The sequence below is a fragment of the Bufo gargarizans genome, chromosome 1 (genome assembly GCF_014858855.1).
Source record: "Bufo gargarizans isolate SCDJY-AF-19 chromosome 1, ASM1485885v1, whole genome shotgun sequence".
NCBI lineage: Eukaryota > Metazoa > Chordata > Amphibia > Anura > Bufonidae > Bufo > Bufo gargarizans.
This window is the reverse complement of record NC_058080.1, coordinates 272,914,443-272,940,063: the sequence shown is the minus strand read 5'-3', so window position 1 is coordinate 272,940,063 and position 25,621 is coordinate 272,914,443. Positions and strand designations below refer to the sequence as shown.

At 42.9% G+C, this 25,621-nt stretch overlaps 1 protein-coding gene across 3 annotated transcripts in view; it reads left to right on the top strand.

Moving 5' to 3' along the window:
* ABCG2 (ATP binding cassette subfamily G member 2 (Junior blood group)) overlaps positions 1–17,922 on the top strand; it is a 217,783-nt gene extending 199,861 nt beyond the window's left edge. For 2 of the 3 annotated variants that reach the window (XM_044303257.1, XM_044303266.1), the window contains exons 7-18: positions 245–397; positions 924–1,081; positions 1,818–1,969; positions 2,406–2,510; positions 2,915–3,156; positions 5,614–5,696; positions 5,814–5,903; positions 6,869–6,993; positions 9,375–9,529; positions 9,992–10,081; positions 11,633–11,718; positions 17,215–17,922. In XM_044303257.1, the coding sequence (XP_044159192.1) occupies positions 245–397; positions 924–1,081; positions 1,818–1,969; positions 2,406–2,510; positions 2,915–3,156; positions 5,614–5,696; positions 5,814–5,903; positions 6,869–6,993; positions 9,375–9,529; positions 9,992–10,081; positions 11,633–11,718; positions 17,215–17,362 (1,587 nt within the window). In that variant the 3' untranslated portion in view covers positions 17,363–17,922. The remainder of the gene's footprint in view (positions 1–244; positions 398–923; positions 1,082–1,817; positions 1,970–2,405; positions 2,511–2,914; positions 3,157–5,613; positions 5,697–5,813; positions 5,904–6,868; positions 6,994–9,374; positions 9,530–9,991; positions 10,082–11,632; positions 11,719–17,214) is intronic. The other variant, XM_044303273.1, reaches the window with a different exon arrangement.
* The last annotated feature ends 7,699 nt before the right edge of the window (positions 17,923–25,621 follow it).

Sequence of the window (25,621 nt, the reverse complement as noted above, 5' to 3'; positions counted from 1 at the left end):
CGGTAAATAAGATGCACAAAATGTCCCTCCTAAGTGCTTGGTATACATACTGCTGTGCTTTGCAAAATTTGGTGGGATCAACCATATGTGGTATTGGCTATAAAATTCAGACACTCCAGCTTTTCAGTCTGGTTAACTGCATTTTCTGCTGATACTAGTGACTGGTCTTAAAATATCTGGTGTTATGATTGGTTTCTATTGCTTCATGGTAAATTCAGTAATTCTAATCTTATGTATCATACAGGATGATGTTGTGATGGGGACTTTGACTGTTCGAGAGAACTTGCAATTCTCTGCAGCCTTGAGGTTACCCAGATCACTGAAGCAGAAGGATAAGGATGAGCGTATCAATCAAATCATCAAGGAACTGGGACTGACTAAAGTGGCTGACTCCAAGGTAACTGGGCTTTCTTCTTGCAATGTTCTATCAATGCTTGCCAACTGTATGACCTTATTCATATGACCTGAAACGTGTATTTTAGAGATGGGAAAATCGATTCTAAAGAAATTTGGTACAAAATTTTCAAAAACATTTACCATTTATTTCAGACAAATTGGCTCTATTGGCAGCCACCATTTTATAGGTCAGAAAAATTAAGAAGTATTCTGCTGCAAAAAAGTTTGCGAAAACATATATATATATATATATATATATATTTTTTTTTTTTTTTAACATCCATTTACCCATTGCCATATATGCTACTGTCACTTCAACATTACTAATGCTTTCTTGGTGTTAAAAAGAGCTTGAATGGGGTTGGATATGGTCTTAGGAGACCTCAAAGTCTTACATGACTTTTCAGAGAAATTGGGCAATTTTCAATTAGTCAGATTTTTTCAGAAACAAATACGACAAACAATTTGTTAATTGAACTCAAATGAATTGCAAGAAGTTCACTTATCTCAAGTGCGTTTTATATTAGGTTGGTACCCAGCTGATTCGTGGGGTATCTGGAGGAGAAAGAAAAAGAACCAACATTGGCATGGAGCTTATCACTGATCCCGGGATTTTGTTCTTGGATGAACCTACTACTGGTTTAGATGCCAGCACAGCTAATGCTGTTCTTTTGCTGCTGAAAAGGTGAGGACATTTTCTCTTAAAGGGGTTCTTCTGCAAATATTTAAAATGGCCAGGTTGCTTCAGGCCTGTTTAAATAATTCATGGAGAACCCTTTTAACAAATATTCTGTTTCCAGGGCCTTCCCAGTCATGTATCCTGGAACTTCTGGGAAGGTGAGATACACTATATGGAAAAAAGTATTGGGACACATCAATTGAATTCAGGTTTTTCATTCAGTCCCATTTCCACAGATCTAAAAATTCAGCACCTGACCGTACAGTCTGCCTTTACAAACATTTTAGAAAGGCTTATTCTAAAGAGCTCACTAAATTCCAATGTGGTCAGTTCATAAAATGTCTTTCCTCCAAGATATTCCATGATCAACTGTAGGTGGAAGTATTGCAAATTGGAAGGGTTTAGGAACCACAGCAACTTCATATGTTCCCTTCCATAATGTATCTGCGCAAAAAAGTAAAGAATTCTCAATTAGGGATAGTAGGCAAATCGTTTTTTTTCAGCACCTAATGGCCTACTGTGCTTCGAAAACCACCGGTGTATAGCACAGATACACCAGAATAAGGAAACGGCTATTTATTTCAACTTGCATACAGCTCTTTTAGGTTTATGTAGATGAAAACCTGTAAGGTTGTTTCAGGATTTCATAAAATGTGTGAAATGTTAAATACATATACATACCGTTATTGAAATGATCACATGAAATACTATATGTTGACATTTTCACTATTGTACCATGCAGGATGGCAAGGCAAGGCAAGACTATAATCTTCTCCATACACCAGCCTCGCTACTCCATCTTCAGACTGTTTGATACCCTGACCCTGCTGGCTGGGGGTAAAATGCTGTACCATGGGCCTTCTGACTATGCACTGGATTACTTTGCACAACTAGGTAACCATTAATAACTCTACATTATTTTTATTTGTTTTATATTTTCAGAAACTCAAAACTAAAAAGCACCTTAACAATTCCAAAGGTAGCAGTCTGATTAATAAAATAAAGAATTGTCTTTTTCTGATGTTTTCATTTTCTTTAATGTTGCTGATACAGCTCCAACATGTACCGCAGAGCTGTACAGATATTTCTTTACTTATATTAGTTTCTGCTCTACTGAGGATCACAATCTAATTTGCCTCTCACATACACAATCTTATAGGGAGCCATTTGCAGTGTTTATAAAGGAACCCCCTTAAATACAGGGAGCGGGGGGACAGGCTCCACACTGATGTCACCCAGATCGAAATCCAGCAGTGCTAAACACAGAGCTAGTCTACATCACTACTCATAATGTCTACATTTGTCATAATATATTTTTTTCCTCTTCTAGGATATAACTGCGAAGAGCACAATAATCCTGCCGACTTTTTCCTTGATATTATTAATGGAGACTCAACAGCAGTTGCCTTAAACAAACTTGAGGATGTGAATTTAGGTATGCAGAATACATTAGATTCTCTATTAGACCACATTAATAGTAATCTTTTGTAGGAATTATATCCAGAATTTGATTATTTGCAATAATTTCACACTTTGGTCTCACAGACCCACCAAGGAGGAATCTGTTGACCAGACAATGAGTGGGTGGCCTCTAGAGACTCCCTCACTGGCAGATATCAGTGGAGATAAGGATCTGGTGGCTGGATTTCAATATGCCCAGTCCTTTTGTTCTCAGGGGTATATGCTTCTGCCAGATGTCTGGCAGAGACTTTCTTGCCTCTCCCACAGTTGTAGTCCAATGATGTTTATTGGAAGTTGAAAGTTCTTTAGCTAACAGAACAACATACAGTAGTATTCTGCGCTATAATAAATCTATGTCTTTGTGTCTCTTTGGTACAGGGGAGCCAAATGACAGTGGCAATCCAACAGTGGTAGATAAACTGGCAAATGATTTCTGCAATACCAGTTATTATAAGGAGACTAAAGCTGAGCTGGAGAAAATGTCAAGTGGGGAAAAAGTGAAGACTAATTTCTTTACCCGGCAAATCACATACAACACTTCTGTCTTCCATCAGATAAAATGGGTCTGTAAGAGGTCCTTTAAAAACCTTGTGCGTAATCCTCAGGCTTCAGTCGCCCAGGTACGTTTGGAGATATGATGGCTTTGTATCATCTTTCACTCAGCTCCCAAAAGAAGAAGCTCAACCCGGCTTTATATGTAGGCAACTGGGATTATCCTATGAAAAATCCTGAGATTGAGGGGTCCTTAGTCCACTCTCTGAATGGAGGAGAAGTGCATATGTTGGTCCACCATTCCATTTACTATTATGGGGCTGATGTAGACGGCACTCTGTCAGCCTCTTTAAAGTGAAAGGACTAACGGACTGTCATGGACCCTACCTCTCAATTCAGAGAAGGAACTCTGGAAATTGTTGTTCTAGGGTTTGCATAGTGTCCCAGTGGTCAGACCCCAAGCAATCTGTTATTTATCACCTATCCTATGGATAGGTGTTAAATGATTCTTGTGGGACAAAGCCTTTAAAGTAGTTCTTGTGAAGACAACCAACCTCTGACCGCAAGTTATGAGCTGTTGTCATTCGGAAAGCCACATCTCGCTATGCAGGGGGACATGGAATTATATGTCTTTATTTAAATAATGCATAAATGTGGCCCAAAGTGGGAGTTATTCTTACATAGTTGTTCACATATTGGTGGGGGGTAGGATGTCCCAAAAGCCTGCTTTCCGACGTCTGTATGCCATACATGGATGGCCTACAATTGTCAGTTGTTTCCATTCCTGGTTGTTAGTATTGGATGCCGCTCTATACAAGTGTATAAAATCTTCCTATGGACACTTACACTTGACTTGATATACATACCACTTTGTTAGAAAGCACGTGGATCTTTTTTTCCCCCCCAAAAAAACTCCTCTGAACAATATCAACCTTGTGACCTGAATTAGCTGTCACAGAATTGGTATTAATTGTCTTGACTCTTTTTGCATTGTGTGCACTTCTCTCCTTCTTTAATGTCCCGACACCTCATTAGTGCTGGATTTCCAGTCCTCTCTATGCGTGGTACACAGTTCATTAAAACCATTTCACTTCATCCGACTTAAATCAGTTCTGATATGATCCTTGTTTTCCACCACAACTAGCTTAATAGCTAAGTAATCTGTGCCCCTTGATCTTTTTGGTGGGTTCTTAGTAATACAGTCCCCTTATCTGCAGCGATTATAGCATTAGGAGCTAATGCATCTTTACAGCTTCCACTTAAGTGATCAGCCTGATACCAATCATTTGAAAATATTTTATCCACCTTTGTACGATGGAATTGGCAGAAAAGGTCAAAGCGTTTAATATAATCTCCTAATCTCCTTACTAGTTCCTCTGTATCATTGCCACTTGATCACATATAGACAATGCTTTGCTGTGAGCCATTTTCATTAAGAGTTTAAGCGTTTTGTAGGATTTTCACAGTATTGTTTCCAAATTTTGCTATTCAAGAGCTTGCAAACCTGCCTCAGCAGTGCTGAAAATAAAATCCTTAAAGTGCATAATGTATGTTCTTTGATGCTTTGGAGAACTTTCTTAGGTTGCTGTAAATAACTATACAGGATGTCCAGGATTATCCTTCAATTATATATATTTGTTAAAGAGGTTGTTCAACTTTTTTTTTATAATGGCCTATCCTCAGAGTCAGACACTCTGCACCCTCGCCTATCGGCTGTTTTATATAGCTCCATCACTGGAACTACACAGCACAGTCAGCATTGTAGTGGACAGTACTCACAACTGCAGCGCTGTTCCCATTCACTTTAATAGGACCTCTGCCAATCAGCTACCGGTAGTCATGGCCCATCTTGAGGATACGTCATCACTTTAAAAAATGTTGGACAACATAATCTTGAGGTATGAGAAAAACAGAGGGTGTAGCTCTGACAACATCTCGCTCATTTGTGTGCGAAATGCAGGTTGATGCCATTAAAGGGGTTGCCGTAGGTTAGGATTCCTACAAAAGACTCAGATTGGTGTAAAAAATCAATAAATGAAAGAAGTACTACTCACCTTACCGATCCCTGATGCTCCTGTTCCTCTCAACATGTAGGAAAGGACCACTCAATGAATCGCCAGCAGCAGTGGTGACACGCCTGAGCTTGTGATTGGCTGTGTGGTCATTTCCTGTGTGTCAAAACGGACTGGAGGCAGACGCCAGTGGGGGAGCTTGGAAGCACTGGAACGGAAGCAGCAGGGGATTGGTAAAGTGAGTATATTGTTTATTTTGTTTTTGAACACCGAACTGACCCTTTGTGGGAAACTCTTGACTTCCGGCCAACTCCTTTTTAAAGTAAAACTACTTCACACTTCTGTTATTTCTTCTACTAAACATCTTTTCAGTTTTGCCATTTTTGTATTAAAACCAAAATGTGAAGGTTTGTTAGGAGAATAGAATTGTGGAAAATGACTCCTCCTTAGACTGTTACATGAGCTGATATTCTATGCTTTTGGTCAATATGGAGAAGGAAATGGTCATAATTGTTTATGTGACAGAATGTACCCACAGCTTCATAAAATATATATACATTTTCCCTCTCGCAGATAATGGTTAGTCTTATTCTTGCGCTCATTGTTGGAGCCATCTTCTTTGGTGTAAAAGATGATGAGAACGGAATCCAAAACAGGTCAGTGCATAAGATCGGTTATCGATAGAAAGTGGTAAAAGGCAAGGCATCACATTATTTCTAAATAATCTGTAAGGAAGGAGACTCTCTCAGATAAAACCTGTGCTTTCTTCACAGAGTTGGATCCTTGTTCTTCATAACCACAAACCAGTGTTTCAGCAGTGTATCTGCCATTGAGCTCTTCATCGTGGAGAAGAAAATATTCATGTGGGTATCATTTTAAAAAAATGACCATAGAACGATGATGATCTAGCACTTGCTGGTTATATACTGTGGACTCTGATCATAATGAATTCCCTTTTAGAAGCTATTTTTCGTGATAAACCCAGTGTTAGGCTACATGCACACGACCATATTTTGTTTCAGTGTCCGATCCATTTTTTTTGCGGATAGGATGCGGACCCATTCATTTCAATGGGTCCGCAAAAAACACGGACAGCACACCGTGTGCTGTCCGCATCAGTATGTCCGTTCCGTTGCTCCGCTAAAAAAATAGTGCGTGTCCTATTTTTTTCTAGTTTGCGGACAAGGATAGGCATTATTACAATAGATCCGCAAAAAAAACGGATCCGCAAAAAAAACGGATGCCATACGGAATGTCATCCGTTTTTTTTGCGGGACCCGCAAAACACACACTGTCGTGTGCATGTAGCCTTAAGATGACCTATAAACCTGGAGAAACAGAGCAGTACATATTAGTACATTATAATATCCTTATCTCTAAGGGACATGTGGATATCGGAAGAGGCTCCCAGAGAGAAGAATCTCAGAGTGGCATTGTCAGTCATTTGTTTGAGTGGCTGGCATGTAGTAATACTTTCCAACTGCAGGACCAGATTTGCTTCCTCTATTGGTTGATTGTTGACCATTCAGTTGTTACCAGCCTTGTTTACTTGAACATTGTATACATGGTCCTCAACGCCTAGTCCAGGCATTGCCAACCTGCAGCTCTCCAGCTGTTGTAAAACTACAACTCCCACCATACCCTGCTGTAGATAGTTGTATTTTTGCAACAACTGGAAGCCTTAGTTTGGCCATCCCTGGCCTAGGCCATAAAATAAACTTATTACCTAATCTTTGGTTCTATATGAGCCAGCTTAGAGGGTAGCTTGTTTTATTCAGGTCATTTTCAGGCAGGTCCGGCTAATGATTATTTAAATGATTTCTTTCAGACATGAGTACATCAGTGGATACTACAGACTGTCCGCATACTTCATCTCCAAGCTGTTTGCAGATATGCTTCCCATGAGGACAATGCCAAGCATTATTTTTACATGCATTATCTATTTCATGATTGGTAAGTGTACTGCAAAATGCCATAATTGTTTCTGTATGTTTGCTTGAAGTTAAAGGGAACCTGTCATCAACTTTATGCTGATCTCACTGAGGGCAGCATAAAATAGTGACAGAAATGCTGATGTCAGCGGTGTCATTTATAAGCTAAAAGTAAGTGGTTGCCGAGAACCAGCATCATAACCATTGCAGCCCAGGCCTTAAAAAAATGTAAAATCTACCTGAGAAGAGTCACGGTCATTCATAATCTCCTGCTCTCTGATGATTGTCAGTTCTCTCCTAGAGAAAACTAGGTACAGTAGGAGACTGTCAATCAGCAGGTGGGCAGGGAGAACAGGAATTTATGAATAACCATGACTCTTCTCAGGTGGCCGTGACTCTTTTCCAGGCCCAGTCTGCAATGATTGTGATGTTGGTTCTCGGCAACCACTTACTTATAAATGACAGACCACTGAAATCAACTCACCTGTCTCTACTTTATTCTGCCGTTAGTATGGGCAGCACAAAGGTGATGACAGGTTCCCTTTAAAATTTGTTCTATCAATTCTATCCAATCTGTGATTCTCTGACTTTACAGTCACTGGAGGACCATCAGACCGGTTACAATTGGTGAGATTGGCTTCCTGAGAAAAATCTAATTAGTTAAGCCAGTTGCCGTTCACTTAAAGGGAACCTGTCACCGGGATTTTGTGTATAGAGCTGAGGACATGGGTTGCTAGATGGCCGCTAGCACGTCCGCAATACCCAGTCCCTATAGCTCTGTGTGCTTTTATTGTGTAAAAAAACCTATTTGATACATATGCAAATTAACCTGAGATGAGTCCTGTCCCTGACTCATCTATTTGATACATATGCAAATTAACCTGAGATGAGTCAGGGACAGGACTCATCTCAGGTTAATTTGCATATGTATCAAATAGCTCTGTGTGCTTTTATTGTGTAAAAAAAAACTATTTGATACATATGCAAATTAACCTGAGATGAGTCCTGTCCCTGACTCATCTCAGGTTAATTTGCATATGTATCAAATAGATGAGTCAGGGACAGGACTCATCTCAGGTTAATTTGCATATGTATCAAATAGGTTTTTTTACACAATAAAAGCACACAGAGCTATGGGGACTGGATATTGTGGATGTGCTAGCGGCCATCTAGCAACCCATGTCCTCAGCTCTATACACAAAATCCCGGTGACAGGTTCCCTTTAATGCAATAAGTGGCTGCAAAGAAAGCACTTCATCTTACGTTATTCCAGATTCTATCTTGTGAATCCAGCTGCTGAACAATTTCCTGTTAGCTGTCAATAAAAGTAGAAACTTTGGAGTTATTGGTATTGGTCCAAGGCAAAAGAATCAATATACAAATGCATGAAACAAACGGACTGGATACAATGGAGAAGTTTATCAAGCCCTCTGCAAGGGAAAGTGGCAGCAGAAGGTTGAAATGTTTCCCTCCAGCTTCCTTTAGCACAGAATGTTTTTTTTTTTTTGTTCTTTATGTTATCTGGGAGGTTTTCTGGCCCACGTAGAACATGTCCTATTCGTGTCTGCAATTGCGGACAAGAATAGGCATATTCTATTAGTGCCGGCAATGTGCAATTGCCGGTGTATGTGTTTTGTGAATCCGCAAAACACTTATGGACGTCTGAATGGAGCCTAAGGCTACATGCACAGGACCGTATGGGTTTTGCAGTCCACAAATTGCAGATCCGCCCAAAAAAAAGGATGACATTCGTATGCCATCATTTTTATTTTCTGCAGATCCAATGTAACAATGCCTAAAACACACAAGAATAGGACGTGTTCTATTTTTTTGGCGTGGCTACGGAATAGACATACTGATGCGGACAGCACACGGTGTGCTGTCCGCATTTTTGCGGACCCATTGACATGAATGGGTCCACATCCTATCCGCAAAAAAAAACTGAACGGACACTGAAACAAGCATGTAGCCTTAGCGGTAGTTTAGGTAAACCTGAGCAGCAGATGATAGTGTGACATTTTATAAGCTCAATCATTATGCAATGGCATTCTGTTTTGATATCTTTTACCAATTAGTTGTTTTTATGTTGCAAGCTTTATGGATTTATACTTTTGCATCCTGTTTCCAGCATCATGCTTTTGTTACATTTTTATTGTTGGAATCTCCTTCAGATCGCGCAGGGCAAGGGCTCTTTTGTTTACAATAACACACTGCTGGGCGGAGGCTTCCGCCTGGCAGTGTGTTCGGTGACGTCACCGGCTCTAATCGGCGTGCTTTAGCTCATTTTCTCCAAGAATCCCAGAGGACCTGAGAAGTGCATATATAGAGAAATATCAGTGTTACCTCAATGGACAGTCGAGTTCAGAGTAACTTTATTTTCTATATTGGCTTTCTACATTTTAGGTTTCAAGCCTACAGCAGGATGTTTCTTCACCATGATGTTCACCTTGATGTTGATTTCCTACACCGCTACCGCCATGGCTTTAGCCATTGCAGCTGGTCAGGATGTGGTTGCTGTCGCTAATCTTCTTATGACCATAAGCTTTGTCTTCATGATTGTGAGTACAGCACATTAAATGTTTTTCCTTCTTGAGAACTTTAAGCTATTTATTGTGAATGGGGAATGAGCGAACTTGTGTTTTCAAGTTGAGCGTACAAGGTTCGGGTTAGCTAAGAATTCCGTTATGGATTCCACTATAATATAATTTATGGTCCGTGGTAGGGGGAATCCATAACGGAATTCTAAGATAATCCGGACCTTGTACGCTGAACTTGAAAACACAAGTTTGCTTATCCCTAATTGTGAATAATACAGTATGTACATCATGCTCAATTCATACGGAATTCAGATGATTTTAAGTTCTTAAAATGTGAACCCATTGATCAGTTGCCAGTGTGTACATATAGTACATATCCTCTAACTACCAAACTGAGTATGTATGAAGGCAGAAAAGTTTAAAATCAATATATTGTGCTGTATTACAACCATACCACTAGTTAACTTGACTATCTGCTTTTAGATATTTTCAGGCTTACTGGTGAACGTAACCTCCATTATGAGTTGGCTGTCTTGGCTCAAGTACTTCAGCATTCCTCGATATGGTCTGACTGTAAGTCACATTTTAAATGATCAGCATACCTTCTTTAGATATCACTTCTTTTCCTAATTTTTCATTTTCTTACAGTATGTTCTGTAGTGATGAACGAACATTGGCCAGGATGGTTTGCGAATGCGCGTTCGCGCTCAAATGTTCGCGAACCATGTGTCCGCAGCAGGCCCCGTAGACTTGAATGGCAGGCGAACCTGAAAAACCTTCAGGTCATATTTGCAGCCACCAAATAATTACTAGAAGTGCACAAATAGTCCCACAACATGGACACTGACATAACCAGAAGTATTATTCGAATTTGCGATCTCCATTCATTATTTTTTTCAAAGCAAAATATCGACAATGTAATTTTTTGCGCATGCGCAAAATAGGCGCGGCCTACTATAGCAACTATAGAAAGTATATTATTCGTTCTTTACAATGTAAAATAATATGGCGGGTGCGAATATCGCCATATGTTCGGCGAATCGCGAAGGAGCAACGATTCTTCATGTGTAAGATACAGTTTATTTGCATAAAACTGAATCCATACTTATTTTTAAGGTCCTCAGATGTTTGTATGTTGGGTGCTTAGATTTTAGTTAGGCCTCATGCACACAACCATATGCATTTTGTGGTCCACGGCTGAAACGCAGATATCGCACAGATTTTCAGATCCACGTTTTACAGACCACACAATACATATGGCCATGTGCATGAGGCTTTAGATGCCTAACACATTGTAAGGATTCCCTGAGGGTCCCAGTTCTCTGTACCCTATATAGATTAGGCCAGCTCATCCAATATAACTTGCTATTTGCATATTTTAAGAACTACTCTCACCATCCAACATAGACTTTGTTATGCGGTCTGGGTGCCATACTTTTTTTTTTTTTAGGACCTTTTCAATAGGTCCATGGTCTGCATTTTGGATGATGCGTGTGCTTTCTGCATCCATATATCCATTCTGCAAAAAAGATAGAACATGTCCTATACTTGGCAGCAAAATGCAGAACACAGGACCCATAGAAGTCAATGAGTCCACAAAAATTGCGTATGTAACATGGACGGTATCCATATTTTGCGGACCGCATGTGCATGAGGGCTTAATTAATGAATAGGTATAAGCCATTATAAAAAATAAAATAAAAATCTATATTTGGGTACAGCCACACACAGTGGAATTGCATATGTTTTACTGTACCACCAAAATGGGTGAGATTTAAACAAATCTCATCTACACGCTGCATAAGGAATCCACAACAGGAATTGACCAGTGGTACAGATTTTTTCGACCGATCTCATGAAAATTTATGTTGCAGATTTTACCCTTTAAATTCTGCCGTCATGTGGTCCTATCCTAAATGTAACAAATCTACTAAATGGTTTTATAAAGGCAAGCTACGGTATATCTTTTTTTCAATGTCCTGTGCTCTTTGCTGCCATCTGGTGGTTCAGGTGCTGTAGTATTTGTGTGCTCATTTAGTCAAAATTAGCTAAGGAGTATATATATTGGAGAAATAATAGATTTTTTTTTTCTTTTTTTCTTTTTTTCTTTCTGTCTCTCACCAGGCTCTGCAAGCAAATGAATTTCCAGGGCTAGTTTTCTGCAGAAATATCACAGAGTATACGTGCAATGCAAGCAGCCCTCTTCTCTTGTAAGTGCCCCTGTTTCTATATGAAGTAATGGTAGTTATTCCATAAAAAGTGCTATGTACTGTATGTACCAGATCTTCCAGATAACATAAAGCTAAGTAGATTACACAGATTTCTGTGGAAGTGGATAAAAAAAAAAAAAACATTGGGAGAACTTACTAGGGCTGTTATTTCATTGTCCATCTTAAGATGTGCACTGGTGTAACATGAACCAAATTTACTTAGGCTACTTTCACACTAGCGTTCGGGGCTCCGCTTGTGAGTTCCGTTTAAAGGCTCTCACGAGCGGCCCTGAACACATCCGTCCAGCCCTAATGCATTCTGAGTGGATGCGGATCCGCTCAGAATGCATCAGTCTGGCAGCGTTCAGCCTCCGCTCCGCTCAGCAGGCGGATACCTGAACACTGCTTGCAGCGTTCGGGTGTCCGCCTGGCCGTGCGGAGGCAAACGGATCCGTCCAGACTTACAATGTAAGTCAATGGGGACGGATCCGTTTGAATTTGACGCTATATGGCTCAATTTTCAAACTGATCCGTCCCCCATTGACTTTCAATGTAAAGTCTGAACGGATCCCATCGTCTGCATTATATGAGAGGATCCGTCTGGGCAGACCCCAGACGGATCCGCTCTGACGGCAAGTGTGAAAGTAGCCTAAGATATGCAGTCCTCTTAAATTTGGTTTATCTTCCGATACCAGCTCTAGGAAAACAAATCTATGGCAGCTTCGAGCTGTAGATTTACATTATACTTTACACCAGTTTCTGGAGAAAACTAAATTTAATAAAAAAAAATTATATCTGCTGGGCTGTGGGTGGCCACCTCCAGCTGTATCCTGCCCACTTTTTTCTAACGTGGGAAGAGCAGCATAACATTAAAAAAAGTTGCAATTAGAGATATTCAAAAATTGCTGCGTTATCTAATTTAAAAAAAACATTTGCTTTGTGACGAATTACGGTACTTCATCACAAAGAGCATTACTTTGTAAGTAGCTACAATTGTGCCGCTCCCCATCATTGTACCCCTCAGATGCCGGATTCATAGCTGATTGCGGCATCTGACAGTAATAATACACTGTAAAATAGAATAAAAACTAAAACATTACATCATACTTGCCTCCTCCATTTGCTCACGCCTCCATCTTGATTGAAGATCTGGTGCGAAATCTTACGCGACCTGTGATGTCATCACGTCAGCCAGCGTGGTGATGTCATAAGTCATCGTGCACTGGATTTCGTGTGAGATCTTCAATCAGTATTAGGAGGTATGATTTTTTTTTTGTTTTTTACACCATTTCAGGGAAAATCTATTTGCTACCGCAAAGCACTTTGTGGATTTTGATTCGCTTAACACTAGTTGCAATTTTTTTCTTTTTGCCAAAATGCAGTTAATGCAGAAATTTGCTTGTGCTGTTCACCGGAAAAGGGGCATACTGTACTTATGTTGATACATTTCTCAATAAAGGGGTTGTCTCACTTTAGCAAATGGCACTTGTGTAGAGAAAGTTAATACAAGCCAATTACTAATGTATTGTGATTGTCCATATTGCCTCCTTTTCTGGTTTGACTTTATACACTGCTAATTTCCATGGTTACGACCGCCCTGTAATCCAGCAACAGTGGTCGTGCTTGCACACTATAGGAAAAGGTGCCTTTCTGTTGGCTGGGACCGCAGGAGTATGCATAGGCCAGCACTTCTTATAGTGTGAAAGCACAACCACAATACATTAGTAAGTGCCATGTATTAACTACATGATAAATGGCATTTGCTGAAGAGAGATAAGAGGTTTACAGCACTTTCCTGCTGCATAGATTTAAAGGTTAAACAGTCCCATGGACTGAATATTTAGCATTTTTGGCACAAAGAAAGAAAATTACAGTAGACCCATGCTCACAAAGTTGGGAACTCTGTTAGGAGGCTCTGTCGTAGATTCCATACTTGATGGAAAGATTTGTGCAGTATGCAGCACTATTCTTCCCGTCAAAAGCACAGACCTCATGGTGGAATCCTGGTGGACCCAAAACTGAATCCACAAACAGCCATAAAGGGAACATGGCACCTCTACTATGCTGCCCTTGCTGATGGCAGCATAATATAGTCACAGACCCACTGATTTCGGCAGGCTGTCATTTTTTGGCAAGCATTCATTTAAATACTTTTAACCCCGTAGTGACCACCCATACGTGTTTTTACGGCATCCCCCTGCTGCGGGGGCCCTGCTCTTACAACCAGGACTGCCGATCCGACCTGTTTAACACTTTACATGCCGCGGGCAATGTCGCATATAAAGTGCTGACAGAGGGAGCAAACGTCTCCCACCCACACCCCGCAAATGCGATTGCGGGGTGCTGATGTGTGTGAAGGCTTAGTGGGGATAGTGCAGTGCATTTTAAAAGCAATCAAAATCCTGTCTGTTATAGTCCCCTTGTGGGACTATTAAGTGGTAAAAAGAAAAAAACACATTCATTATATAAAAAAATTCACACTTTTCAATGAAAGAAATTGCAAAACAAAATCTCCCCCATATGTTTGGTATTGCCGCATCAGTTACGACCCGGACTACATAAATATCACGTAAATTATCCCCTATGGTGAACGCCTTAAAAAAAACCAAAAAAAAACCAAAACAGAATTGCTAATTTATTCTTAGTTGCCACCAAAAAAACGTAATTAACTAGCGATTAAAAAGCGTCATTTACTCCAAAATGATACCAATGAAATATACAAGTTGACATGCAAAAATCAAGCCCTCACACAACGCCATAGAAAAAAAAATTAAAAAAAGTTATGGGTCGTGGGAAGGTGGTTTTATTGCAAAAAAGTTAAAACTCATGTATTTGGTATTACTGTAATTGTACTGACCCTGATAATAAAGTTATGTTATTTATGCCGGAAAATTTAGAACGTAAAAACACAGTGGCAGTATTGCTGTTTTTCCCATCTCCCTCCCAGAAAGAGTTACTAAAAGTTAATCAGAAAGTTATGTACCCCAAAATGGCGCCATTAAAAACAAATTTTCCCGCAAAAAACAAGCACTCGTACAGCTGTATCGACGGAAATAAATTTTTTAAAAGATATAGCTCTTGGAACACGACTATGAAAAAAGGAAGAAAAACAACTGTTCAGTAAGGCCAAAAAGGGGTAACGTACTGACGGGCCGATTCTCGCAGTGTGCGCCAGCACTGGAATGGGGATATGCCAGATGAAACTCGCTGACCCAACCCTTCCCCACCTCCTGTTTATGACTGGCAGGTTTCCATGAGGATGCATGCGTGTTAGGTAATGCATTTTACATGCTGATCCCCCAATGGGTAATGGAATAAATTCCGCTAAAGCTTTTCATATGAGAGTGAAAAACTGCAGCGTGATGGCCATTTTCAGAACCATTGCCCAAAATAGGACATGTCCTATTTTTGGACTGTTGCTATTCACTGGCTGTAAAAAAAAAGGTCTAGAGCCCAAGCCCAGTAATTCTGCAGCACTCCATTACTATGCATGTATAGTATAATAATGATATAAATATTTATATATTTAATATATATACAGTACAGACCAAAAGTTTGGACACACCTTCTCATTCAAAGAATTTTCTTTATTTTCATGACTATGAATTTACACGTGGAATTATATACATTAAAAAAAAGTGTGAAACAACGGAAAATGTCATATTCTAGGTTCTTCAAAGTAGCCACCTTTTTGCTTTGATTACTGCTTTGCACACTCTTGGCATTCTCTTGATGAGCTTCAAGAAGTAGTCACCTGAAATGGTTTTCACTTCACAGGTGTGCCCTGTCAGGTTTAATAAGTGGGATTTCTTGCCTTTTTATAAATGGCGTTGGGACCATCAGTTGCGTTGTGGAGAAGTCAGGTGGATACACAGCTGATAGTCCTACTGAATAGACTGTTAGCTGCTTTTTTCTTGCCATAATACAAATTCTAAGTAAAGAAAAATGAGTGGCCATCATTTCTTTAAGAAATGAAGGTCAGTCAGTCTGAAAAATTGGGAAAACTTTGAAAGTGTCCCCAAGTGCAGTCACAAAAACCATCAAGCACTACAAAGAAACTGGCTCACGTGTGGACCGCCCCAGGAAAGGAAGACCAAGAGTCACCTCTGCTGCGGAGGATAAGTTCCTCCGAGTCACCAGCCTCAGAGTTCTAGCAGCAGACACATCTCTAGAACAACTGTTAAGAGGAGACTGTGTGAATCAGGCCTTCATGGTAGAATATCTGCTAGGAAACCACTGCTAAGGACAGGCAACAAGCAGAAGAGACTTGTTTGGGCTAAAGAACACAAGGAATGGACATTAGACCAGTGGAAATCTGTGCTTTGGTCTGACGAGTCCAAATTTGAGCTCTTTGGTTCCAACCACCGTATCTTTATGCGACGCAGAAAAGGTGAACGGATGGACTCTACATGCCTGGTTCCCACCGTGAAGCATGGAGGAGGAGGTGTGATGGTGTGGGGGTGCTTTGCTGCTGACACTGTTGGGGATTTATTCAAAATTGAAGGCATACTGAACCAGCATGGCTACCACGGCATCTTGCAGCGGCATGCTATTCCATCCATTTTGCGTTTAGTTGGACCCTCATTTATTTTGTTCAACAGGACAATGACCCCAAACACACCTCCAGGCTGTGTAAGGGCTATTTGACCATAAAGGAGAGTGATGGGGTTCTGCGCCAGATGACCTGGCCTCCACAGTCACCGGACCTGAACCCAATCGAGATGGTTTGGGGTGAGCTGGACCGCAGAGTGAAGGCAAAAGGGCCAACAAGTGCTAAGCATCTCTGGGAACTCCTTCAATACTGTTGGAAGACCATTTCAGGTGACTACCTCTTGAAGCTCATCAAGAGAATGCCAAGAGTGTGCAAAGCAGTAATCAAAGCAAAAGGTGGCTACTTTGAAGAACCTAGAATATGACATATTTTCAGTTGTTTCATACTTTTTTTATGTATATAATTCCACATGTGTTAATTCATAGTTTTGATGCCTTCAGTGTGAATCTACAATTTTCATAGTCATGAAAATAAAGAAAACTCTTTGAATGAGAAGGTGTGTCCAAACTTTTGGTCTGTACTGTGTGTGTGTATATATATAATTTATAATATTGTTACTGCATTTCAAATGTCATCTATGGCACCTGGTTGCTTGAAGGCTATGCAAGTATGACTTGAATCACTAGGCTCGTAAGCCTAGTGTCCATGCAGCGTACAGCTGTTACTATATTTCATACAATATGTGAACGGCTAGACTTGTGTTATCAGCACTTTTAGGTATGCAGCATTGCATTGCACTGCTCGTCTATATTCACAGTAGGTTATTACCAGTGGGAAGTGTCTGCAGTACGCTCCCACTGCTTTTTTTTTTAATAGCAAGATTTGGATTTAAATCTGCTAGGACAGAGCCGCCTCAACATGTTTCACCGATTGACATAATATTGTCTATGAACCTTCTCAGGTCAGTTCTTGTGTAATTGTGCTTTCTGTCTACTCTTCTTCAGGACCACAGGAGAGGGCTATCTTTACAATCAAGGAATTGACTACAGCCCCTGGGGCTTGTGGCAGAACCACTTAGCAATGGCTATCATGACCCTGATATTCCTCACAATCGCCTACCTGAAGCTGAATTTCATGAAGAAGCTCACATAGACTGAACCGACAGTAGCCTTTTAACTTGCCATTAAATTGAGTCTTTCACCTAAACTGACCATTAAAGAACACTAACACCATGATCTGCATTACAGTCCCCATATTGGAATGATACTGACCATATAGCTGTCTGTCGCTTATTTTCGGTAAAAAGCACTTTTATTCAATATGTTAATTTGGTTCTGAAGGTGCCCAGGGGCGGCGTTCATGCGGCCAGTGCCTAGGCCCCTCGTTACTTTTCTTATGAACCCCTCCCCTTTCACCCCCTCTGGCCCGCCATAGGTTCTTCATAAATCCAGTGCCACCGCCGTTCACAAGATTCACAGCGCCTGCACTATTCATTACCCATTAAGGGACAATGCACAAGAGCGTTTAATGTGCATGTGCCGGCCCGTACATCTAGCCAGCTTTGTACCTCTGCCTATATTGGGAAATGAAGTGCACAGGCGCAGTGAATCTTCTGAATGGCGCTGGATTTCTGAGGAACCTAGGGTGGGCCAAAGGGATGAAAGGGGAGGGGTTTCATATGAAAAGCGACGAGGGGCCTGGGCACCGGCCGTATGAACGCCTCCCCCTGGGCACCTTCAGAACCTAATTAACATATTGAATAAAAAATAAGCGACAGACGGTAAGTAGCATTCCAATATGGGGACTATAATGCAGATCATGGTTTTAGTGTTCTATAATGGTAAGTTTAGGTGAAAGACTCCCTTTAATCCTTTTTTTAAGCTGAATTACCAAGTCGCCTCTCAGTCCTAACATCTGGAACCATTTAAGGGTCAGTGGTATAATATTGCTATTGTAAGCCCACCCCTATCTTATGAGAGACATTGATCAGACTACAGCAAACCTACCCAGTGTGCCAAGAGAGCTGCAAATGTAATCTGATGGGAATATGAAAGACACCAATGCCATGTGATTGTCGCTCCTTGCCACAAGATGGCTTACATTTCCAGGAGGGGGCATAATCATCTTCCCTTTGTTCCATTTCATAAGTATTCTTATACAGTAATGTAAAGTTGAGAATAATTATTTATGACTGTTTGTAATATACTATTAATGTTCTAATTTTAGTTTATATTTTTATATGTTTATGTTGAGACAACTAAATTGTTTTGCGACTGCTGTAAATCAAAAGTTTGAATGTTGAAATTCAAGTGAATTGCTATGCAGCGTTTTCACAGTAGTAGCATTTTTGTTATTTAATGTGAAACTTAAAGGATACAGTGCCTCTTTTAAGGGCATCTGTCCGGCAGATTTGTACCTATGAAACTGGTTGACCTGTAATATGTGCACTTGGCAGCTGAAGGCACCTGTGTTGGTCACATGTTCATATGTGCCCGTGTTAATATATGCAAATGAGCCTCTAGGATCAACTGGGGTGTTTCCATTACACCTAGAGGCTCAGCTGTCTCTGCAACTGCTGCGCCCTCTGCACTTTGACAGGACCAGGCAGTGTAAATGTCATCACAACTGGCCCTGTCAATCAAAATGGAGAGGACGCAGCAGTTCTAGAGCGATCAGAGCTTCTAGGTGTAACCCTAAGTTCACACTTGAGCGTTTTACAGCGCGTTCCTACGCGCTGTAAAACGCGCAACACATGAAAACCAATGCTTCCCTATGGGGCTGGTTCACATTTTCGCGTTTTACAGCGCGTTTGAACGCGCTGTAAAACGCCCGAAGCTCAAACAAGTACAGGAGCTTTTTTTGGCGCGTTTGGGCCATAGACTCTTTGGACAACACTGCTGTCAATCACCCAAATGCGCGTTCACTATAAAAAAAAACGCGCATAGAAACGCGCGTTTGAGAAACGCTCATGTGTGAAACCAGGGTAAAGGTAACGTCCCCTTTGTTCTTAGAGGCCTATTTGCTTATATTAAAAAAATGTTCTCAGCGATGCAGGCACACGGGGCCAACACTTTCAGCTGCCAAGCGCACATGCAACAGGTCAGCCAGTTTCAAACAGGTACAAAACTGCTGACAGATGCACTAAAAGTGGCACTGTACCTAGGAACCTATCAAAAGTTTATCAGCGGTGGGGTGGGTGTGTGTCTAAGCGCTGAGAACCCACCAATCTCTAGAACGAGTGGGAGGATGAGCTGTCTTTTCTCGTTGCATGAGAGGGGCCCATAGACTTTCTGGAGTCCGTCTCACTTCCCGTCCTGCAGCGAGGCGAGAGCACGCTAAGAGCACTTATCTCCCCTCCTTCCAGAGATTGCTGGGAGTCTCGGCGCTCAGACTCCCGCTGATCTAAACTTTTGATACGTCTCTGACATATCAAAAGTTTACCGAAAGTATAGTGCTACTTTAAATCTGTTTGGGGTAGGGGTTACAGAACTGCCTTGTGGATTTCAAATATACCGTAACTATATACCCAATACAAATTCTTCTGTCTTCTTTCATACTTTGTACAAGGTTACTGGATTTGATGTGTATGAGGAGCCAGAGTCTATTACATAGCCATAGACACTCTTGTGCTGCTGTATGACTCTTCCTTCTGCACTGTATTAAAGACATATGGTATCATTTGAATTGAATTAAATCCAAGGTATAAGTTGTACTGAGGCAGTGAAACAATAAAGGCTGGGACTGTGATAACCTATTCTGTTAGCCAAAACTGAGGGGCTACAAAAAGCAGTAGGACAAATCTCAGCTGCACCTTACATAAGATGGCTGATTGATTGAGGGTATCTTGTCATTCAGCCAAATACTTAGTGTATTGCCTTCTTCTAAAACCAAGGTATCAACAAAAAGTTTGTACACAGATGTGGACATTCCACAAAAATGTATGTTCTAGCTGAAGAATACACGTACTCGTTCTCAGGAGGGAAGGGGAGTGTCCAAGGTGCTAGCCCCCTTCCACAATCCTATATTCCTCACATATGCTATGAATAGGTGATAAATACCTTTTTGTGGGATGACCCCTTTAAAGAGGTTTTAAAAGATTCGGATATTTATGGTCTGACACATGGGATCCCCACCCATCAGCTGTTTGAGGTGGCTTTGGACTCCTTGCAGCTTACCAAGCACATCCATTGGATAGTAGCTGTGCTTGGTATTGCAGCTCAGCCACTATCCTGAGGATAGGCCAGCAATATCACAATCGTGGAAAATGCCTTTATTATCACATTGTGAACAGAATGACAATGAGTGTTGCATGCCAGCTTTCCCCTACAGATATTGCTTATAAGGCTCATGCACACAAATGTATTTTTTGGTCTCTGCTCGCTCACTTTAAAAAAACACAAACGACTGTGTGCATTACGGCCAAGAATAAAGACTGTTTTATTAGGGGCTGGCCATTCCGAAAAATGCAGAATGCACGCGGCTGGTATCAGTGTTTTACAGATCCACAATCCAACGGTCATGTGCATGAGCCCATACTCTGCTTGTGAAAGAGTGCAAAGGCTAAAGATCACATAACACCCTGACAGACAGCACATGAGTGAAGAGCAATTACAGCACATTGCTACCAATATAATATGAATGAGAAATAAAGAGAGCAGGGAACGGTGGAGAAAGCTCACTTATCACCAAGCTTCAATCATTTGAGCCTGTCCAGCCATGGGCCACATGCACACGGCTGTTGCCTGGCCGTGCTCTTTTTGCAGCCCACAAACAGCGGGTCCCAAATATGTGGGCACTGGCCACGTGGTCACCACATCATAGATGGGGACCCATTCACTTAAATGGGTCTGCAATCCAGAAGGTGCGGAAACGGAACCCTACGGAAGCATGGAGGGCTTCCGTGATGTTTCTGTCCGTGCCTCTGCACTGCAAAAAAATAAATAAAACATGTTCTATTTTTTTGCGGTGTGGCCGGATCATGGACCCATTCAAGTTGAATGGATCTGGATCCATAGCAGCAGCCACCGCACGGATAGTGCCTGTGCATTGAACAGCCATGTGCAAGAGGGCATAGTCTGATGGATTTTGGAGTTGGTTTCCTAATAAAAATGCACTCCTATCATTATTGTACTGTAGTTCTTAATTCTACGTGTAACCACAGAGACAAAAAACAGACCTGATAATTTCCAAAAAGGTTTTTTATTACTGTAAAATGTGTGTGATAACATACCGTACCTATAGGTTTTACAGCATATAAAGTGTGTACAAGCATAAACTTCACAACCTCTTGTCCAAGGAATGTGACATTTCGGCCTCCTTCACACAATCTGTTTGATCAGCGGTTTCCACCAATGATTGTGATCCAGGAATGACTTACATGGAAATAAAGTACAATGGAAAGATTTGTACCTGTTCTGTGTTTTTGGCTCACAATCACGGACTGTGTGAAAGCGGGCTTATTCAGTTGTACTTTACACGGAAACCTTTGACAAAAGCTGAACCTGTTCCCAACATGAGCAGACAATGACATACAAACAACTGCTATGGGCTTAGTGAAAGTAGAGGCCCTACAGCGCCTAAGCCTTGTCCCTCTATTCCATGGACATTGTGGACCTTCACAACAATGAAAAGTGGGGACAGAACAAAGGTCACTAAAGAGTTCCTAAACCTCCCCTCGAAGCACAGAAGGTGCAGCGGTGCTCCTCAGTGTTCTGCTCATTTAGCTTGCATTGGCTCTGTATGTATCCTATATACAAGTGATCCCTTAAGACAGGGCTGTGGAGTCGGAGTCAATTTTGGGTACCCGGAGTCGGTAAAAAATTAACCGACTCAGACTTAATTTAAATTGGAATAAAAAAAAGCAAGTTTAAATGTCCGAATTCATAAAAAGTTATAATTAATGACTTCTCTACTGTAAGAATAAAGGCCAATGCATGCAGTGCCTCACGTAACCGCAAAACAAACGCGTTCAGTGATGAGAAGAAGCATGCTTTTCATATGCTTCACTATATGGCACGCAATGCACAATTAGGAGTGGCAATACATATACTTTCCATTGTGTTGTGTTCTGATGTTACAGGGAACACAATGCCCATGGTTTACCTAGCCTCTCACTGATAAGGGATTAAGTAAATATGTGTTTTGCAGGACTAGAGACACTTGTATAAGTGAAGGGAATGGAGGGTCAATAGTTCAAGACTGAAGCTGTAAACCATTGGAAAAACTGCTGTCATTCAGCTAAGGCTATAAAAACTTGTAAACTCAGAATGTTATCTTAAACATGACTATGGGATTCTTCTAGGGAAATCATGTTTTAAAATAAATGCCCCTTCCTGGATCCTCCCACTGCCCTATCTTCAGCAGAAGATCGGCACACAAAGGAGAAGGCAGCAGCTTCTGCCCAACTACCTCTCTCTGCTAGAAGAGCTTAGAAGAACTTCTTTCTTTACTTCAAGGAATGTAAAAAAAAAAAAAAAAAACCATTTGCATATTAAATACATAGGAGTCTCGGAGTCGGAAGTACAAAAAACTGAGGAGTCGGAGTCGGGGAATTTATCTACCGACTCCACAGCCCTGCCTTAAGATACAATGTTTTTCTTCTTGGCCATTGTAAATTAAAACTAGACTCCATATACAATATCGGAGACTCTGATTCAGCCAATCATGGACTTTTCACTGGTAAACCACCTGTATTGGTTGTCCAGTAGCTCCTCTGCGGATCCGTTCAGAATGCATCAGTTTGGCTCCATTCCGCTCTAGAGGCGGACACCAAAACGCTGCTTGCAGCGTTTGTGTCCGCCTGGCGGTGCGGAGCCGAACGGATCCGTCCTGATTAGTTATCTGCTTATTATTATTTATTTTCTATTATCTTGGAATTACATTTCTCGCCCAGTTTCCTTGGGGGACACAGAAGACCTTGGGTATAGCTCATCTCCATAGGAGGCGTGACACTAAGTGAAAACTGTTAAGCCCCTCCTCCACAGCTATACCCTCAGCCTGGAGAGAGAGACTGCCAGTTTTTGCTTAGTGTCCAAGGAGGCAAGACACTCCCTGCTCTGCAGGGCTGATTCTCCTTGTTTTAATTTTTGATTTTTACTTTTTTTCTTTTCTTTTTGTTCCAGAACATCAGGGACAACAGAGACGCACTAGACCTCTCTGTTTCTCCCGGGGTCGAGCTGCGCCAGTGCCGGTCATCCGCACTGCTGCCTCCCCCACAGAAGGCAAGGTGGATCAGGGCAGCCCAGCTCCCCTACATCCCGCCAGCACAAGGGTCGCCCGCACGCCAAGTCCCTCTTCCAGCGTCGTGCCAGTAGCTGAAGGGGCGACCCTGCTGGAACGGACCGAGGGTGAAGACGGCTATGGTGAGAGATTGGCTTCTCCAGCCCTACGTCCCCCCCCCTCGCCCTCACCCCACCCCGGTCTCCTGCGTGCCTGACCCCCATACTGACAGGGCCTCTGGACCCTTTTGTCCCTGCTAGCCCTAGGCTGGCCCTGGCTGCCACAGGGCGACATTCTGCTCCCATAGGACATTGGCACCCTTCTTCCTGCAAGAAGAATGCCTGGGGAGCTGCAGAGGTTCGCACCTAGCTGCCCCTGACGTAGGGGTTAGGCAGGCTTCCCACCCTCACGGACCCGGTCTCAGGGTCCCCCTCCCTCTTACCGGCCACTGCTTCAGGGCCAGAGGGCCCGCGCCTTGCTGCCTCTGACCCATCACGGGCACCGGTCCGGTCAGCACTAATATAACCGGCCGGGCGCCGCAAAAGATTTTAGGCTCCCGCGGCGGTCCGCCATTCCAGGCCCCCTTACTTCCGGCCGGCGGGGTGGGCTCCCGCGGCCAGCGAGCCACCATTCCGGTCCCTGTCTCTTCCGGCCGGCCGGGTGGGCTCCCGCGCCGGCAAACCGCCATTCCGGGCCCCTGTCTCTTCTGGCCGGCGGGGTGGGCTCCCGCGGCCGGCATTGGGCTATGCCCCAGCAGGTGGCGGTCGGCGGGGCTCCGCTACTTGGTCCCAGGCTTCGGCCTGCTGGGCCGCAATCCCGACCGGCCCGCGGGGTGGGCTCCCGCGGCCGGTTTGAAGCGCCGTTCTGCCGCAGGTCCCGGCGGTATGACGGGCCGGGCGCCGCAATTTAGCCCCCGGCTTCGCGGCCTACTAGGCCGCAATATTCCGGCCTCTGGTGGAGGGGGCGGGAACTTCTCAAGGCGCGAATTTTCCCGCCTGGAGGTTCCTCCGCCCCCAGGGGATCGCAAGCCGCCCTCCAGGCCGGATCCCTGTTAACCCTTTGGGTGCAGGCCGGCTCCCAAAAATGGGTCTGTATAGTTGGCCCCCCCTTTTTTCTCTGTCTCTCAGGGCCCCTATATGGTGGCTCCCCTTTAGCCTCAGAGGCTGAGTTAAAATAATAATAATAAAAAAAAAAAAAAAAAAAAAAAATGAAATTAAATAAAAATAATAGATCATGTTTTCTATTGGGCTGCGCTTGACGCTGCAGCCTCATCAGTAATGTTGCATGTCTGCATGACCTCTTTCCACAGGCGGCATGGTGTTGCGCTCCCAGCCTGCGTCGCTGCTAGGGCATTTCCCCTTTTAGGCGGTTTTCTTGCCTCTTCCAGGATACGGCGCTGGCCAAGTGCATTCGGCCCTCTGTAGGCAGCATTCATCATCTCTCCAGTTATGGTGCCTGCCATGTGCATCCCCCCCCCCTCCTAGGCGGGCTACTGCACTCTCCCTGGCTGGCCATGTGCATTACCCCCTTCTTAGGCGGAATGCTGCACCTTCACCGGATCGGTGCTGGCCTTGTGCACGACCCCCTTCCATAAGCGGAACGCTGCACTCTCTGGTTTTGCTGCCGGCCAGGGGCGTGACCCCCTTCCGTGGGTGGAACGCTGCACTCACTGGCTTCGCTGCCGGCCATGTGCGTGGCCCCCTTCCTGGGCGGAACGCAGCACTCTCACGGGATCTGTTGCCGATCATGTGCATGCCCCCCTTTTTTAGGCGGGATACTGCACTTTCACCGGATACGGTACTGGCTATGTGCACGACCCCCTTCCTTAGGCGGAATGCTGCACTCTCGCTGATGTGCTATGATGTACTTATGTACTATGTTATTATGCTGCACTCTCGCTGATGTGCTATGATGTACTTATGTACTATGTTATTGTGCTGCACTCTCACTGGTTGCGCTGCCGGCCATTTCTTAGGCGGTATGCTGCACTCTCATTGGATTCCCTGCCGGCCTTGGGTATGCCTCCTTCCCTCAGGCAGCATACATACATCCCCCTGTCTTTGGGTGTTTCCTCGCAGGTACGTTGCTGGCCACGTGCATGTACCCCATACATGGCAGGGTGCTCGCTCTCTCGCTGGATCCGCTGTCGGCCATAGGCATGACCCCTCTTCCGTAGGCGGTGTACGCACTCTT